Source organism: Kryptolebias marmoratus, linkage group LG11 (assembly GCF_001649575.2).
Source record: "Kryptolebias marmoratus isolate JLee-2015 linkage group LG11, ASM164957v2, whole genome shotgun sequence".
Taxonomy (NCBI): Eukaryota; Metazoa; Chordata; class Actinopteri; order Cyprinodontiformes; family Rivulidae; genus Kryptolebias; species Kryptolebias marmoratus.
The window spans coordinates 362,010-378,294 of record NC_051440.1 but is presented as its reverse complement, the minus strand read 5'-3'; the positions used below and the strand labels follow the sequence as shown (position 1 = coordinate 378,294).

At 38.3% G+C, this 16,285-nt stretch overlaps 1 protein-coding gene across 1 annotated transcript in view; it reads left to right on the top strand.

The window, feature by feature from the left end:
- cav2 (caveolin 2) overlaps nucleotides 1-8,564 on the top strand; it is an 11,162-nt gene extending 2,598 nt beyond the window's left edge. Inside the window, exon 3 of the mRNA XM_017436817.3 lies at nucleotides 5,485-8,564. Within this exon, the coding sequence (XP_017292306.1) occupies nucleotides 5,485-5,635 (151 nt within the window). The 3' untranslated portion in view covers nucleotides 5,636-8,564. The remainder of the gene's footprint in view (nucleotides 1-5,484) is intronic.
- Nucleotides 8,565-16,285: the final 7,721 nt, after the last annotated feature.

The following is a 16,285-nucleotide window of genomic DNA, read 5'->3' as shown; positions in this document are numbered from 1 at the left end:
TGTGGTAACCACCGATTCCGAATCGATAGCTGGGTTTTGAACGACCAAAGAGAGAAAAAAATATATATTGTACCATTATTTTGTTGACCTAACAGCAAAAAGTATCCGCTCTCTGGGCGAAGTGGAGCATTTGGTCTGACTGGAGGAGCCGTTAACGAATATAAGCTGAAAACATTCTTTTTTCTCTCTCTCTTCATCCCAATGGTGCATTGGATAGAAAATGTCGCCACATATGCTGTAAATACTGCATTTAGACTAGATGTGGCAATAGAATACAGAATTGTTCCAGACACGGACGTATCAGAACCAGAGCCTTTTTTCATGTGTTAATGATCCCAACCCCGACTCCACACTATCGCATCTGCATAAACTTTTTGGTGACTGTTATGACCCTGGACTGGAGCTTTAAGAATTTGGTCCAGATCTCAATGCTGTAGGTTTTATTTGTGCTTCTGTCTCTATATAAACACAGAGACACATTAGTCACAGTCTGTGAGAGTTGCGTGCAGTCTGTGCAGCCGTCTGGTGGGAACACGCAGCGCACTGGCAGGGCCGGAAAGTGGGGGGGCCAATGGCCCCCTGGCCCCAGTGGTTCCGGCGCCTATGGTCTGGTCACTGTGGTAACCACACACACATTTGTCTTTCACTCCCTGACAGTACTCTTCATGAGACAGACACACACTAGAAAGTAAGCAATCACTCTAACAAAAGTGTCTGGTTGTCATTTCAATTATTATGTGTCTGCAATGTTTTATATAGGAGGTATGACAAGTTAAGTTGACTTTCAGCTTGGAAGAGAAACTTCTAAGCCTGGATACAATGGAAGTCAACAAGAGTTTGGGTGTGAACACTCTAAACTTTGAGGGGATTTGAGCAAAAACTAAAGCTTGTTACATACTCTTCAAGAAGAGAGAAAATTGTTCATTTACTAAAGGTGGCAAGATCAAAGTTCTTTCTGGCCAGGACATTTCATACTTTACAAGAAATTAAATTGCAGAACTTCTGGGTGCAGAATGTCAGCATTTCTGCATTAACCATATCCACTTCAAACTTCGGACCAATCTTATAATAATTTTCCGACACCACACAAGTGGTGATATACAAACTGTATAAAATGTGTAAAATTAAGTGAACAAAACAGTCACACTCAAACTTGAACATTTTATGGTAAATTCCTGCAAAATTAACTTTGTGCAATTATGGAACCAGGTTGCTGCAGACATTTGAGCAGATCTTATAGAACCACAATATAGAGAGTCCATTCAATAAGACTTAATAAAACATTTTAAAGCCACATTTAAGCTCCGTGGAAAGTAAGGAGGAATGTTGAGCTTCAGTGGTAGGTAGAGAAAAAATTAGTCCATTTACTTTGCCAGTCAGGTGGCCTTCTAGTTACAGTAAAGCATGTTTTTAGACTAGCTTGGCGCATTCTTCATTTGGAGCACTACAGAGAAACTTTTGCATAACCTTTTAGCTCACTGAGACCACAAGAAGTCAGGTCACAGTTTTTCATCAATGAAGACTGAACCATGACACAATGCACATCAATTCACTTGGAATATCAAAGTGGGAGATCACATAGAGGGGCTCTGCTTTATAGGACTTTCAGCTTTCAAAATCTTTAAATACACTTAAACACTGTGCAGGAAACAAATCTAACTATCTCACCTGTCAGGCAATAACAAAAGGTGATGAAACAAATAACAGATTTGGGGTCTATACTCCTACTCACCATCTCGACCATGTCAAAATGCAAGTAGAAAATCAGCACAATGCTACTGCCACTGGTATCACATCTGCCCTACACTGTTTCCTTGGCAAGATCATGGCCATACTCTAGGCATGAGGCAGTTATGCCTCAACTTACCATTGAGCAAGCCATGCTGGTATACAAGGAACCACATGATCTCAGCAAACGCTGCCACCACGCTTCACTCAGGTCCCCGAAATGGAGAGATGCCCCCAAGCCATTATGCTTGGACACTTGTCTTTTCTTTGGACTTTCTCTTTTTTCCTGGTCCCTCTTTGCCTGGCAATGAATAGACTTATGGGTTGTTGGAAGTTGTTCCTTGGATGGAGGGGGGGGAGGGTGGCACTGTCATGATCATATTTGTGTGTGTGTGTAGTTTGAGGTAATTTTTGTTTGGTATTGTTTTGTTTGTTTAGTCACATATTTCTTGTTGTTTTATTTAGAAAATTTTCAGTTTATAAAGTTTTTCTCAGGAACAAACTTTCCTGAGTAAAATGACCCCAAAGGATCTAACCCTACTTTCATACTGCTTCGTATTCTCTCACGTATCTTGGCATATTTTGAAACTCTTTACTTGGTCAAAACATGAAAAGTGAAGCGAATGTTTCAGAAAGTCAAACCTTCGTGCTCAAATGACATATAGTTGTAACATTTATGTATTCCTGTTACGTATATTGCATATGGTTTGCTTTGAAGTGTGAAAAAGTTACAGTGCACTATTGCATAAGCATATCATGTTTCAGCTGTTGTAGCTTAACTGTCTTTTTGTTTTAATTAGTGTGACATTTTGTTCCTAAGTGTGAGATCTATGGTTGTTATAAAGGGCAGTCTCACACTGTGTTCATTGAAGAAGGAACGAGCATTTTTGTGTTGCAGTTCTTTCATGAGCCTGTGGTAATAAACTGCTGTTTTCTGGCAGCATCTAGCCAGGTCTCAGATACCATCATGAAAAAGTCTTCTATTTTTCTTCTTCTTTTTCGAGCTGGGCTTCTTTGTTGCTCTGTAACTCGGTAGATTTCAGTCTGACAGTTTGTATTCTGTTCTCCTCATCTTTAGGTAAAGTCCGAATCAAACCAACAACAGCAACTTGAATATCAAATTCTTCTAGGTCCATGTTTGTGAAATGAATGGCATGTAAAAAATGTTGGTTCTATATTGTCATAGGACACGTATGCACTATAAAAACACTGGATAGACGTTGTTGGTACGCTTACCACATCACATATACTTCAACAAAACAATTTGTACACAGCAGCAACCAAATGACACAATGAAAAACATTGTATTTACAGTTTGCCAAGAATACAAAGAAATATGCCACTGATAAGGAGACTAATGAGACAGATAAGTAAGACAAGCAGCAACTATTATGCAAAAACACCACAATAGTACACAGAGCATTAGCATAGCATAGCATAGCATAAGATTGTGTTATATATTATTGGGTTACTGCTACATAGTTTTTATTATCATGATTTAAATTAGGTATATGTGACTTTTTAAAGTGTCTACATTCATGGTAAGGATTTTCTTTTGACATGACCAATAAATCTGTGTCAATATAGAGATGCTGGAGATAATGGTAAGTATGCTAGGGTATCAAATGAGTAAAGAGGCAATGCTGTAATTTGACTTTTTATAGGAAGAAAGTATCTCAATGAAAACAAAAATACATAAGATGGAAATATAAGTGTTTACAGTTCTAAATTTAAATTTCTCAGTTTTGCTGATAATGTTTTCTGTAAGAAATATAGATTATTTGCTAAAGAAATGCAGCATGTACACAGTTCTGTTAAGACTAATTCCATTAAGTAAAGCTGAGCAATTATAATGGAGCAGACTATGTGTATTCATGTTATTACTCAAACACATTTTACCTCTAGCATGTTTGAGAGTATTAACTCCAAAGTTTACAAGTGCAAATGTGCAGCTGTCAAGTGAGAAATAAACAAGAGAATTAAAGTGAAAGTATATTAAATATAGTATATCTAAAGTTTATTGTGCTGTCTGACTTGGTGTGTCATCCAATATGGTGGTTTGTATGTTATCTGAGCAACCACACTGATCACATTACTTGCTAACCTCCACCTGCCACCGAAATCAAATTCAAATGAGTAATACCTGGCGTTTTAGTCTGCATCTACATACTTAAGCTAAACTTTGTCACCTGGTACAACCACACCTATTCACAAAGCAGCATGTCCTTTCTAACAACTTAACATGCTCATTTTACACTTTTTCAAACTTTTTGAAGCTACTCTACTGATATTACAAAGTAAATCTAAATAGATTCATTGTTAAGTCCTTTTCCTCATTGGATGACTTTTCCTTTATGTTCTCCTCAACCTACACAGTCCATTAGAATGTGAAAAATTTGGAAAACATCCCTCAGTGTGAAAGGCAATCATGACTACTACATTTTTATTACTTACAATTTTTTCCCCTATTTTCTGCATCTGTGAGACACTCCCCTGTACCTTCACCATGTTATATACTCCTAATCTGGCATGTGTCTCCTCGACTATGTCAGAATGCAAGTAGAAATCAGTACAATGCTACGGCCACTGGTATCACATCAGCACAACATTGTTTCCATGACCTTGGCAAAATCATGGACATAGTCTAAGCATGAGTCAGGCGTGGAAAGTCCTGCCTCAAACTACCAATGAGCAAGTCATGCTGCTACGTGAGGTACCACATGTCATAGATATACTGCGACCACGCTTCACCTAGGTCCCCAAGATGGAGAGATGGCCCCAAGCCATTATGCTTAGACACGTCTTTTCTTTGGACTTTCTCTTTTTGCCTGGTCCCTCCTTGCCTGGCAATGGATGGACATTTTTTTTCCTATGGGTTTTTGGACGCTGTCCCTTTGACAGTGTGCTGTCATGGTCTTGTGTTTGTGTGTGTGTGCGCGCGTAGGTTGAGGTAATTCCTGTCCTTTTTATTATTGTTTTAAATTTGTTTAGTCACATAATTCTTGTTGTTTTATTTTATAGTGTTTTAGTTTACATAGTTTGCTTCATATGTCTTCAACCATTGTTTCACTCATCTGTCCTTGTTACTCAGCTCCATTCATCTGTTACCCATCTGTTAATCATCCCAACTGTTCACACTCAGTAATTACTTTTCTTTGTATACATGTTTCTCAGTCTCTTCAAGTTGATTATCAGGTCACACTGTTATCTGCTCTGTGTTTGTTGGGATTTTTATTCTTCCTCCCAAGTGTGATTTTTTAATGGTGCCTTATCAGCCATTTCCTTAAAGATTTTTAATTTTTATTCACCTCTTGCTTTTGTAGTCAAATTCTGCATCTACATCTATACTTAACTTATGGTATGCATTCAACAACACAAGGGCTGCAAACCTATTACATCACATGCACTGAGAAATCTGGTATCACTGACCCAGAATTTAACCACATGTCCTCTGGCTCTAAATTCCAACTATAGTATTTAGTTATTAAAAGTGTCTGCTTCATGACCCAATTCAAGTAAATATTTACACAATACAAAAGCTGCCAGAATTCCTCTTTTTTATTTTGCAGCATTATTTAACACCAAATTAAATCCCCCTCGAACAATGAATTCCGGGCTCAGTTATCATCCAAATGACTTATTGAGAATAGAGGTTCTATTTATGAAAACAATCAAGTCTTCATACTGCATGCATGAACAGCATTACTTGGTGAATAGATTAATGCAACCAACCTTTTGTTGATCTTGTTTCTCCAGGTTGGTGATGCCCACAATCCAGAGTTTCATGATGCTCCTACCATCATTGCAGATTGTGTGGAAGAGCCTGACAAACACGTTTGTAAAACTGCTTTTCCACAGCATGGGAAAGTTCTTGTCCTCTGTTCGAGTTCAAACGACAGAAAACTGATGCAGACCGCTGTCTGTCCCACAGGAAGAAGGGATGCAATGTGGGAAAAAGTGGAGTCGATGAAAAAAGCTGAAATGATTTCAGTGGAGCACATGAGTCCTACAAAATATAATATGAATTTAGAAAACTTCTGTACAAAGTGATGACAATCTTAAGTTAAACATTTTCAAATCATTGCCACAAGTTTACATGCTGCTATAGCCAGTCATGTCCTCTGCAGAGCACCTATCTGGGTAAGATTTGGCTAAAATTAAATGTTTTTTTAAATGCTAAAGTTAAAATATCAAGACCATAAAACTGTTTATATTTTAATGTATTACAGTGATAACATTTTTTTTCTAAGGAGTGTTTTTATGATGTATTTATGAGTAGTTAGTCTTGTGTTTACATAACCCTGACTGATGGACCAAGGTAACTGATTTACACTACTTCAGCACCCATCTTTCAACATAAACTGGGACCTGTCTGACTGTGTTGCACAAACCTGGAGTATTTCTGCAACATAGACCTTCTTTGGTTGAGTTTATTAAATAACAGTTTGATGCAAAAGTAACTTGAGACAAAAAAATCACTGGAGCATTGTATGTAACAGCTCTGTGATTTTAGAGATCAAGTTTGTTTTAGATGACAAAAATTGAGAATAGAGGTTGCTAACCTCCACCTGCCACCGACCCTAAACCTCCGCTTAGAATCCTTTTGAATTTTTAGAGATAAATGGCCTCTGTTTGCCAACTGCTCATAAACATTTATTACGATCCGGGTTAAGTGTGGGGAATACAACAGATACAGCTTATATTAAATGACCTATAAATTAACAAAGCTTCTGAAAAAATACTGTATTTAACACTTTACAAAGGGCTCGTGCATTTCCTAGAATGCATTTATTTTACTGTTTGTGACCAAAACATTATTGACATTTTTTTTCAGAGAGAACTGGCATCAGTTGTAATGAGTAACATTTTGCTTACATGGTGACAGATGTAATATTTCTGCTTTATAAAGATTTACTTTATATGTTGCAAATTATTTGACAAGAAGTTAATTATAATGAAGTTAGAATATTTATAAGTGCTAAGATGCAGCTAGTTGCACATTTGCAGGCCTATATTACTGTATCTGCTGTGTTGATATTACATAGCACAATAATGGCAATAATGTCAGGTATCTTGTTTTATCTGCAGCTAGCTACAAATGAAGTAAATCAGAAGAAACAGGACTGCAGAGCTTCTGAAAGGGGAGTGTAATCCTCTTGACTGATATATACGTAAGTGGACTTTGCTACAGTGTAATGAGGGCATTTTACATGTTGGACGTTGATTGCTTCAAGCCTTGACTGATCAGACTTTGGTACGCTCTGTATGGAAATTAGAAATGTTTTATTGTTTGCTGTAGTTCTGCGAGTCATTTGGTTAGGGTATGTTTCAGCAATCAGAAAAATCAAAAAGCAATATAAGTTTAATTTTTTGTAGTGGTTTGGAGTACATAATATGTTGGATTCTCTTTATAGTCGACACTTGCAGTCTACAGTTCAGTTGGTGATATAGAGATGATTAACAAATGTTACAGAACTGGATGTTTGGTCCATGCTACATTATCAACAGTTCAGTATGGTTACATCTTTGTATGGTGTTTTGGTATTCTGGCAAACATAAAACTCCATACAAACCTACCACAGGCATATTTTACTTTACTTTTTTGTGTTATGGGAGACAGATGATGTCAATGACAAGCTAGAGACAGCTGGATATCTCAACTGCAATCACTTTGTTGTAACGCTGTTCATAGGGATTTCTCGATTTTCTTTGCTTGTGTTGCAGAGGCCTGCAAACTTGTTTAGTTTTTGAACTTGTTCAAAAAATGTGTTCAACAAGTTTTTGTCTCAAAATAGTCACAGAGTTGTCATGGGTGTCTTGAACCCTTTTCAGTTTTGTTGTGTGTGTCTCTAACCCATCTCAAGAGCCCAAGAGATGTACTTTGACACATGCAAAGTAGCTCTCCTCTGATGGAAAACATGTCCAGTTCTAATGATAACCATTCAAAAAAACTGGTCAAAATTTGCCTCTTTTTTGTTTCAGAAGTGTACACCAGTAGATTAAATTGAAGTGCACTTTCACTGACCATTCAAAATGCATCTGCATGGCTTGCTGGTCACTTGGGTGCAAATACACAGAATTCAGTGGGACAGCATTGTAGAATTTTTTTATCTCCTTACTAAACTGAGACAAGTTTGAGTTGCCAACTAATCTCCAACAGTTGCAATCTAATGATCAATACAATCATGCTACTAAAGACCACCTTCGCCTTAGGTGACCACCACACAATGCTCTCCATGACCTACACCGTCTCTTAGAAAGGGGTTGGTTTGCATAAATAGCATCTTAGAAACTCTCCTTCAGTGTGAAGGCAGTTATGATGCTACTATGGTTTTAGTACTCACCAAATAAGTTTTTTTGAAACAATAAATCTGTTGAAGTTTTGCTCTATAACAGGAAGGAGAAAGCACATTCAACCAGATTGTATTATTTTACCTTGTCACCAATCATTTCACTCTTCTGTAATGTTTTGCATTTGAACACTACATTAGCAGTTGTATCTGTGCAACCTTGTGTTCAGTTTTGCAGTTATCTTAATAGATTGACAGGTTTATGTGATAGTGAGAAACAAGACTAGTATTCTTTTCTTCATCAACATCATGTAACATTTACCATCTTTAGTACTTCACAGCTATTCATTTATCATATGTCATACATGTCTTTAGACAAAATTTAATGTGAAATCTACAGTTACTATAATCTGTGAGTTTTATTTTCAAAACTATTTTTGACCTGTTTCATTCAGACTGTGCATATCATTAACTTTACAAGAAAATCTCACTGCAGGTTGTGTATGTGCTTTATGACCAAAATAAAACATTTTTTCTCAAAGGTAATTTTTTTTTGTGTGATTTATTTTCTGTTTCAAGAGATTATTATGGTTGTGATATGCAGCTTAGTGCCAGAGAGGTTTCATACATCAGGTTTCAGAGATTGCATAAAACATTCTTACTTTACAAAAACAAGCTGTGGGTTGATGGAACTTCACCTGAGGCTTCGCTTTCAGACCTGCAGGCCTGCACAGAGTTTGCACTCAGCTCAGGTTGCTGCTGTAAATCATTCCTAAGCTGGAGGGTTTGGTCATGTTCTGTAGTTAATGGTTGGAAATGCTTGTTGGTATTGTCATCATTGATCAGTTCTGAGTGCTTTGCTTGTTCTTTATAAATTTCTTTAGAAGATTTATATTGTAAAGGGCTAACATATATTTGTATCTGAATGATGAACTAAAAGTATCTTTTGTAAAGGAAAGGAAAAATCTTAAAAACAGTGTTATGCAAGATTTCATGCAGTATTATGAGATCTTGCACGAGTTCTGGTAGCACACAAAAGTTAGCTCAATATCTGTAAAACTGACTGAGTTATAGAAAATTTTGTGTTGGCTAAGGTTGATTAGCTGTGGAAGTCATCTTAAATTAGGCTGACTTCAAAGGTTAATCAGTTGTAGAGTTATAGCCAGTGATTACTTTTTGAGAGTTTTATTAAAATCTGTTCAGTTGTTCTTTAGGTATTTTACTAACAGACAAACAGGGTTGACTCACACAGCTAATGCTGAAGTTTTAAACAAAGATATGATGAGATCTGTTAGCATTCAGCACATATGTTGGTGATAATGCTGAGCTACTACCACACAAAAAAAAAATTCAGTATCTGTAAAACTGGCTGAGGCATATTAATTTTTGTATTTTCCATGGTCAGTTGACTGTGGTAGCAATCTTCAATTGGGTAATCAATTGTTGCAATAATGACTATGAGAGTTTCATAAAAAAACATTCACTGGTTCATGACATTTTTTGCTAACATGACAGACAAATGATCCCATGCACAGACACGTACACACAGACACTGGCAAAAAACATTATCACTATTTTGTTTTTGGCAGCGGGCAGCAAATAGAAAAATGCATACTGTAACCACTTGATACCTACATTCATATTGAGAAAAATGGTCAAAAAGCGTTGATCGCATAACCCTGTTCTGTTGCTACAAACATCAATAATTAGACAGCATCAAATGGTGTCACAACAGTTTAAACACTGTTCAGGGGCTGATAGCAACAACACAACAAGTAATTAATAGCATCAAACCATATTTCTGCTACTGATGCTTCCAATGCTGACATTAGTGCTTGTTTTAGGGTTTTTCATTTTCTAGAGTTGGCTCCCATAACATCAAAACATCATCAGAATCCACAGCCTACTCTGGGCTTTGTTTAAAGTAAGAGCTCTGATATGATAAATCTATATGAAATTCTTGACCAATATCTTTGGTTCTATCTCTGATTTATTAAAACAAAACCCTCCAAGCCTGAGTAAATGGTGAAAATCTTTGGCAAGAAGGCAGTTTTGCCTGGTTCTCTTGGTATCTGTGGTAAGTGTAGCAGATGGATTCCTGTATTTTGTCGACCAGTTCCACTAAAACAAGGTCCCTTTCTATGTACTTGTTGGGGTAGCAACTGTGATTGGTGCAAAGAAACACTCAAGTCAAAGTGTTTTCTTCCTCTATACATTTAAGGCTTCACAAACAGGTCATTGTCTACTGACACAGGCCTGTGGAAAAGAGTCTTTCTTTGTGGTTATATGGTGGTTGTAAAATATGGTAAAGGAGGTTTTGGGCAGCCAAGTTTATACTTAAGCAATAACACTAAAATGTTTAGTTTTCACAAGAATCCATCTTACACAAATTGACTGTATTCAAAAGAGGTGAAACAGAGGAACATGTCTCTGCCCTGGTCTCATTTTAAACCTGCTGACACAAGATCCTGTCTTTGTTATGAGGTATCCTTTACACAGGATGACAATTCTGCTGCATTATAAAAATAAACCATGATTAGAATGTGGATTTTTTAGCAAGATCTGAATGAGCTCTTCAGGCACATATTAAGGTAGCATCTCTCTGAGCTTCAACTGTTGACAACTAGTTAACAAGCAGCTCTTGTGAGAGAATCTTCAAAGTATAATACTTTTGCAAGGATTCTCAATTTAATTACACTGAGCATCTCAAACCCTTCTCAGTTGAGTTTCTACACATTTTAGAGTGCTAGAAACTCAAAGTTTGACACCTGCACAGGAATTCTCATATAAAAGAAAGTATCTGAGGCTATAGCCATGAATTTTTAGGTCTAAAACCTATACTGATGAAACCAGTAATTATTAAGACTGGTCCAAATCTGCCTATCTTCATTTCAAAAGTGTACTCCAGTAGATCAATTCATAAACATGGCGGTGGCTGCAAAGGTGGGTAAAAAGCAGGCAGAGGCATCATGATGTAGGTAAAGGTGCGCAACAAAATATTGTACATGGTCTAGAATTCATTTTTGCAAGCACCATAAAAATAAAAAAGAACATTGGCCATCTCCTGTGGCCTTTGGTTCAACTTGACTCAAACAGTTAAGGTTTTGAATGAAGATGTTGAAGTGTAGCACTCAGAGATTGTGTTGGGGATGAGGCTCAGCTACTACCACATCAAAATTTAATGCAATATTTGTAAAATTGACTGAGATAGTGTCATTTTTTACATGAAAATGTTGTGGTGTTCTGTGAGTCTGCTTTCTGCTTGCTGGTTCCTGTTCTCCCATTAGCTGGCTACACAATCACCCGCAGCTGCAGAGAATCAGGTTCACCTGAGTGGCTGTGTATTTAAGGCTGCCGTGTGGATCAGATCAATGCTGGAGCATTGCTTGTCCTGGAAAGCTTCTCAGCCAAAGCAGAACCACAGAATCCTTGAGCCTTCTAATGTTTTTTTGTATTTTTGTATTCTCTCAGAGTCACCTGCCTCCCAGAATCCTGTCTGATCTGAATCACTCGTCACCTAATGCTAAGTACCCCGAGAGCCACTCACCTGAGCCAGTCTGCACTGCTGCCTGCCAGTCTCCCGCAAAGGACCAACCTACCGACAGTACTTACCTCCTCTTCTGGAACCAAGCAACCTGTCACAGCTCACGGTTCCTTCTCCCCATCGGAAACCTCTTCGGACTCGGATCATAGACCCTTTTTCTGCCCTCTGGACCTCGCTCTTCGGATTACCGTTTTGGATTTGCCTGCCGCTCTCTGATTCCCTGGCTCTGGACCCTCACTTGTTATTGGACTTCCCTAAACGCCTAAGACCTTCACAGAACACAGGTTCTGCTCTCGACTCGCTGAGTCTTACATACAGACTTGTTCCAGCTCTAGCCTTGTTCCTTATCGTGAGTGCTGTTTTCATTACAGCTTTTTGAAGTACTGCTTTAACCAATAAAGGGTTAAATATCTGTGTTTGTGCACTCGTTTTGACTCCACTCTTGTCCAGCCTTGTCACAACCTGGAAATCTCTATACGTGATAACTCACCTCACCACTCTCCTCCATGCTGGAATCGTCCTCCAATCTGTAAGAAAGACCCTTCAAGATTCAATTCATTTCCCACTGCCTGTTTTATTTACAATTGTTCCCCATACTTACCTCCAACCTTTCCTTCCAGGTCCAGACTCCTGTTCTTCCCTTTCACTGTAAATAAAATCGCTTACCATTATAGTTGTATCCTGAGTCTGTTGGTCGCCGAGCTGCTTGCTTTTGACTATTCAGTGAATCCTGACAAATGTTTGCTAACATGACAGGCAAACACACACACACACAGGCAAAAACAATATTGCCCTCTGACCTCTGCAATGAGTGATAATGAATGCATTTGAATCCATCCTGCTTGATTTGGGGATGACTTGTCTCCTGACTGTTGCTTGCAGGAGCAACAGGCAGGAGAATGCAGGATACTCATGTCTACTGAACCAAAGGCAGCGACAGAGATAATCTAATCCTAGTTGTGGGCAAGTTAGCCACTGATAGCAGCGAACATGTAAATTAGTTAAAGTGTAACAGTAAATTAACAGAAAGGATCTTTTGATGCCACTTATTTGTTAGGCCTTTACAGCTTTTACTCTGAAGAACCTGAGTAGATTCAGCTGTTTAAGAACCGGTTCTGTCAGTGTTCTGAATGACATTTACATGCCCTGCCACAAAGTTAACTGAATGTTCCAACAGATAATATGAGGGGTGGCTGCTGCCTCAGGAGGATTCACATATGAATACTTTGTATTCATACAGTTCACTGTGTTTTTGTATCTCCACGTGAAACCGTTTGAAGCTACAGTAGGATCACATGTTTATTTGAAACAGGTGCACATCTGGGTGTTTTGATCTGTGTTCAACACCACACCCATTGCAGTAAAAAAGTTAGGTTGGAATATTTATTTTTGGAAGTACTGTCCACAGAATATGGCACAAACCTTTTCATAATAAAAGAGAAACAAGACAGAAACAATTCACTGGTCTTTCTTAGTCACGTCAGCAGCCTGCTATAGTCAAGCAATAACACACAGGTGTACATTTACTTCTATTTTTAGTCTGTAAAATACATGTTCCTATTGAAGGTTTTAACCACTCCGTTCTGCAACAACCTCTTAAACTGAGAGGTTTGACACCTTTTTTTTCATTTTTATCCAGTGTCTTGATTATCTCCTCTTTTTGTACAGTCGAGAGTTGACTCTCCAGTATACATGTGTTTTGGAATCTGGAGAAGACTTAGTGCTGCTCACGGTATTCTGTGGGTGTTAATGCAAGAGTACTGGAGTCGATTTTAAGGGCTGCCCGGTCCCTATAGAATTAAAGCAAAAGCTATGTCCGGATCCTCAATACACAGTCAAGCTTGTCCCTTGTGCAGGTTGGATTCTTTGTCTCTGATCCTGTTTGTGATGTGAATGGATAGGATCTCAAGGTGCAGTCAAGGTGAGGAGGGCGTCTAGTTTGTTATGCTTTTTGCAGTGGTTCTATTGACCTCTTCTAGCCATGACCTTCAGCGTGCACTAGGATGGTTCACAATCGAGTAGATGACACGATTTCTGGTGTTAGCCAAACGCGAGTACCCAGGAGGCAGACAGAACATGGGAGACAAGTCTTAAAATAATAAACTTTATTTTGGGCCAGGAAGGGGAAGGGGAACAGGATCTGAAAAGGAGGGTAGAATGATTAGTCCTTTGAGCTGCTAAAGGTTCAGAAACAGAGCTGACTACAGGTGTAGCGTGGAGGCTTACGACAGGTGGTAGGGTGCGGGCTCGGAGATGCGGTTCCAGGAATCCCAGGTGAGTATTTACAAGGTGCAGGTAAGTAGTTTGCAGGTGGTGATCAGTCGTGGTTCCCAATTCCCGTCGGTGGATATTTACACGAATCTGGTGGTAGTTTGTAGATGACAGGCAGGCCTCGGTGTAGAGCCAGCAGGTAGGCCTCAGAGAAGAAACACAGAGTTTGCATATCTTCAGCAGGTGCGCCGGATCAGGTAAGTAGTTCTCAGGTGGCAGGGTGATGAACAGAGACAGGATTACTGGTGAGTATACAGAAGAGAGACACAGGCAAGTAACTTTCAGAATCTCGTAAACTTGATTTTCTGGCTGAGACCGTTTACCCAAGGCACTGAATGCTTCAGCGATGAACTACTCTCTGTGACTGCCTTAAAAACCCTGGAACTGGATGATGAGAACATGCTGCAGCTGTGAATAATTAGGAGGCCGGCCCATGAGAAGATCCGAGGGAGCAGAAACAGGTAACAGTGGCAGATTGCCACAGCAGGAAGCTGCTGGGATGAGAGTCCCAGAGTCCGAGGCCATGGTGCCTAACCAGAAGAAGGTGGAATGCTCCCTCTGGGTCAGGGATAAGTCTCTGCCTCAAGCGGAGAAGTTCAAGTATCTGGGAGTCTTGTTTACTAGTGATGTTAGGATGGAGAGAGAGATGAATTGATGAATTGGGACCTCATATGCAGTCATATGCCCCTGACCCAGAGGGGCATTGTTTTGGACTGTCATGGTCAAGAAAGAGCTGCATCAAAAGGCAAATTTCTTGATTTACTGGTCCATCTATGTTCTAACCCTAACCTGTGGTATGTATCATGATCAAAAGAACAAGATCCTAGATACAGGCAGTAGAAATGAATTTCCTCCTTAGGATAGCTGGGTTCAGCCTTACAGCTAAGGTTAGGAGCTCCATCATTTGGGGGGAGCTCAAAGTAGAGCATTGAAAGAAGTCAGTTAATGTGGTTCAAACATCTGAAGAGGACAGATGATGGATGAATGTATGTTCAGTTAGAAATAGTAGAGCTGTAGTTCTCACTTTCTGTAGTGGGCCTCTGTAAAAATAATGTGAACAACTAATGTCCTACCTGAATATAGGTGTTTGATTTGCCTTAGCCTGGAAAAATAAAGTTTAATTGTGTTTTTCCATTTTTACACAGTGATTACTGCCCAATCCCAATATCAAAAATGATTTCCTCACATATAAAAAAAATTGAGGTAGCTGCAGTAATAAATGTTTTATTTTCATTTTTGTTGATTTGTCTATCAGTAATTCTGGAGTAGAGATAGCAGTGTACAACAATGTTAGGAAACATGCTGCTACAGTGTTTAATGGCATAGAATGCAAAGAAATACATTTTATCACCTTGAATTGTTAATAATACTTAGCCTGGTCACTGAGCACAACAACTTCAAATCCTGCATGTTGTCCGAGTTGCAAATAGTATTGAGTGATGTTCATGTTCTGACTTCTAAAGTAAATGGAACAAAACATGATTCTTTCTATACTGACAAGCTAATGACTAACTCCAGTGGGGCTAAGAACAAAGCAGAATGCTGCTCACTTAAAACAATTCAAATTTTCAAAATATCGTTGCAGTTCATGCAAACACCTTTATTTGAAACTTTACACAGCCATCAATTTCACATTGCATGGTTATTTTGGAAGAAATATGACACAGTTCCTGCCAGAATCAAACTATTTATTTATATTTGTATGACTAGTTGCTGTTATTTGCATTTTTAAATTACCATAGAATTACATGTAAACTATTATGTATTGTAAAACTGTTATGGCAGTGTAAAGGTTAATAAAAAATGTTTGCATGAATCAAAATAAATTCTTAAAGGCTGAAGCTATTTTAAGACAGCAGCAATTGCCTTGGTCTTAGCTGTGTTTGGACTAACCTTATAGCTCCTCAGTCCTGTCAGAATTAAACTTTATTTCTCAAACTGAGGTCATTAAAAGATCTACCATCAACAGGTAATATATTAATTGTTCATAACATTTCCACAAGATCGCACTTCAAAAGATCTTCATTATTTCTTTGATGTTTCTTAAGATGACACTTTTTTGTAAACCTTTTGCTTCCCCCCAGAATTATTTGTGGTCATCTGCTGACATGATGGTGTTTACTTTAAGATTAAGGCTCATTGGGCAGGTTGCTTTATTACAAAAGCTTGTTCATCCTTTCATATACAAACTCTACATCATCATGTGACCATGTGAGTTTCATCTGACCACAAAACTATTGCTCAAAAGCTTTTTTCTGTCTGCTTGTGTTGGCAAAGTGGACTCTTCTCAGTCAGAGAGCAGTTTTATACAGTATTTACAGGTGCTGGTCATAAAATTAGAATATCATGAAAAAGTAGATTGATTTCAGTAATTCCATTTAAAAAGTGAAACTTGTATATTATATTCATACATTACATACAAACTCATATATTTCAAATGTTTATTTCGTTT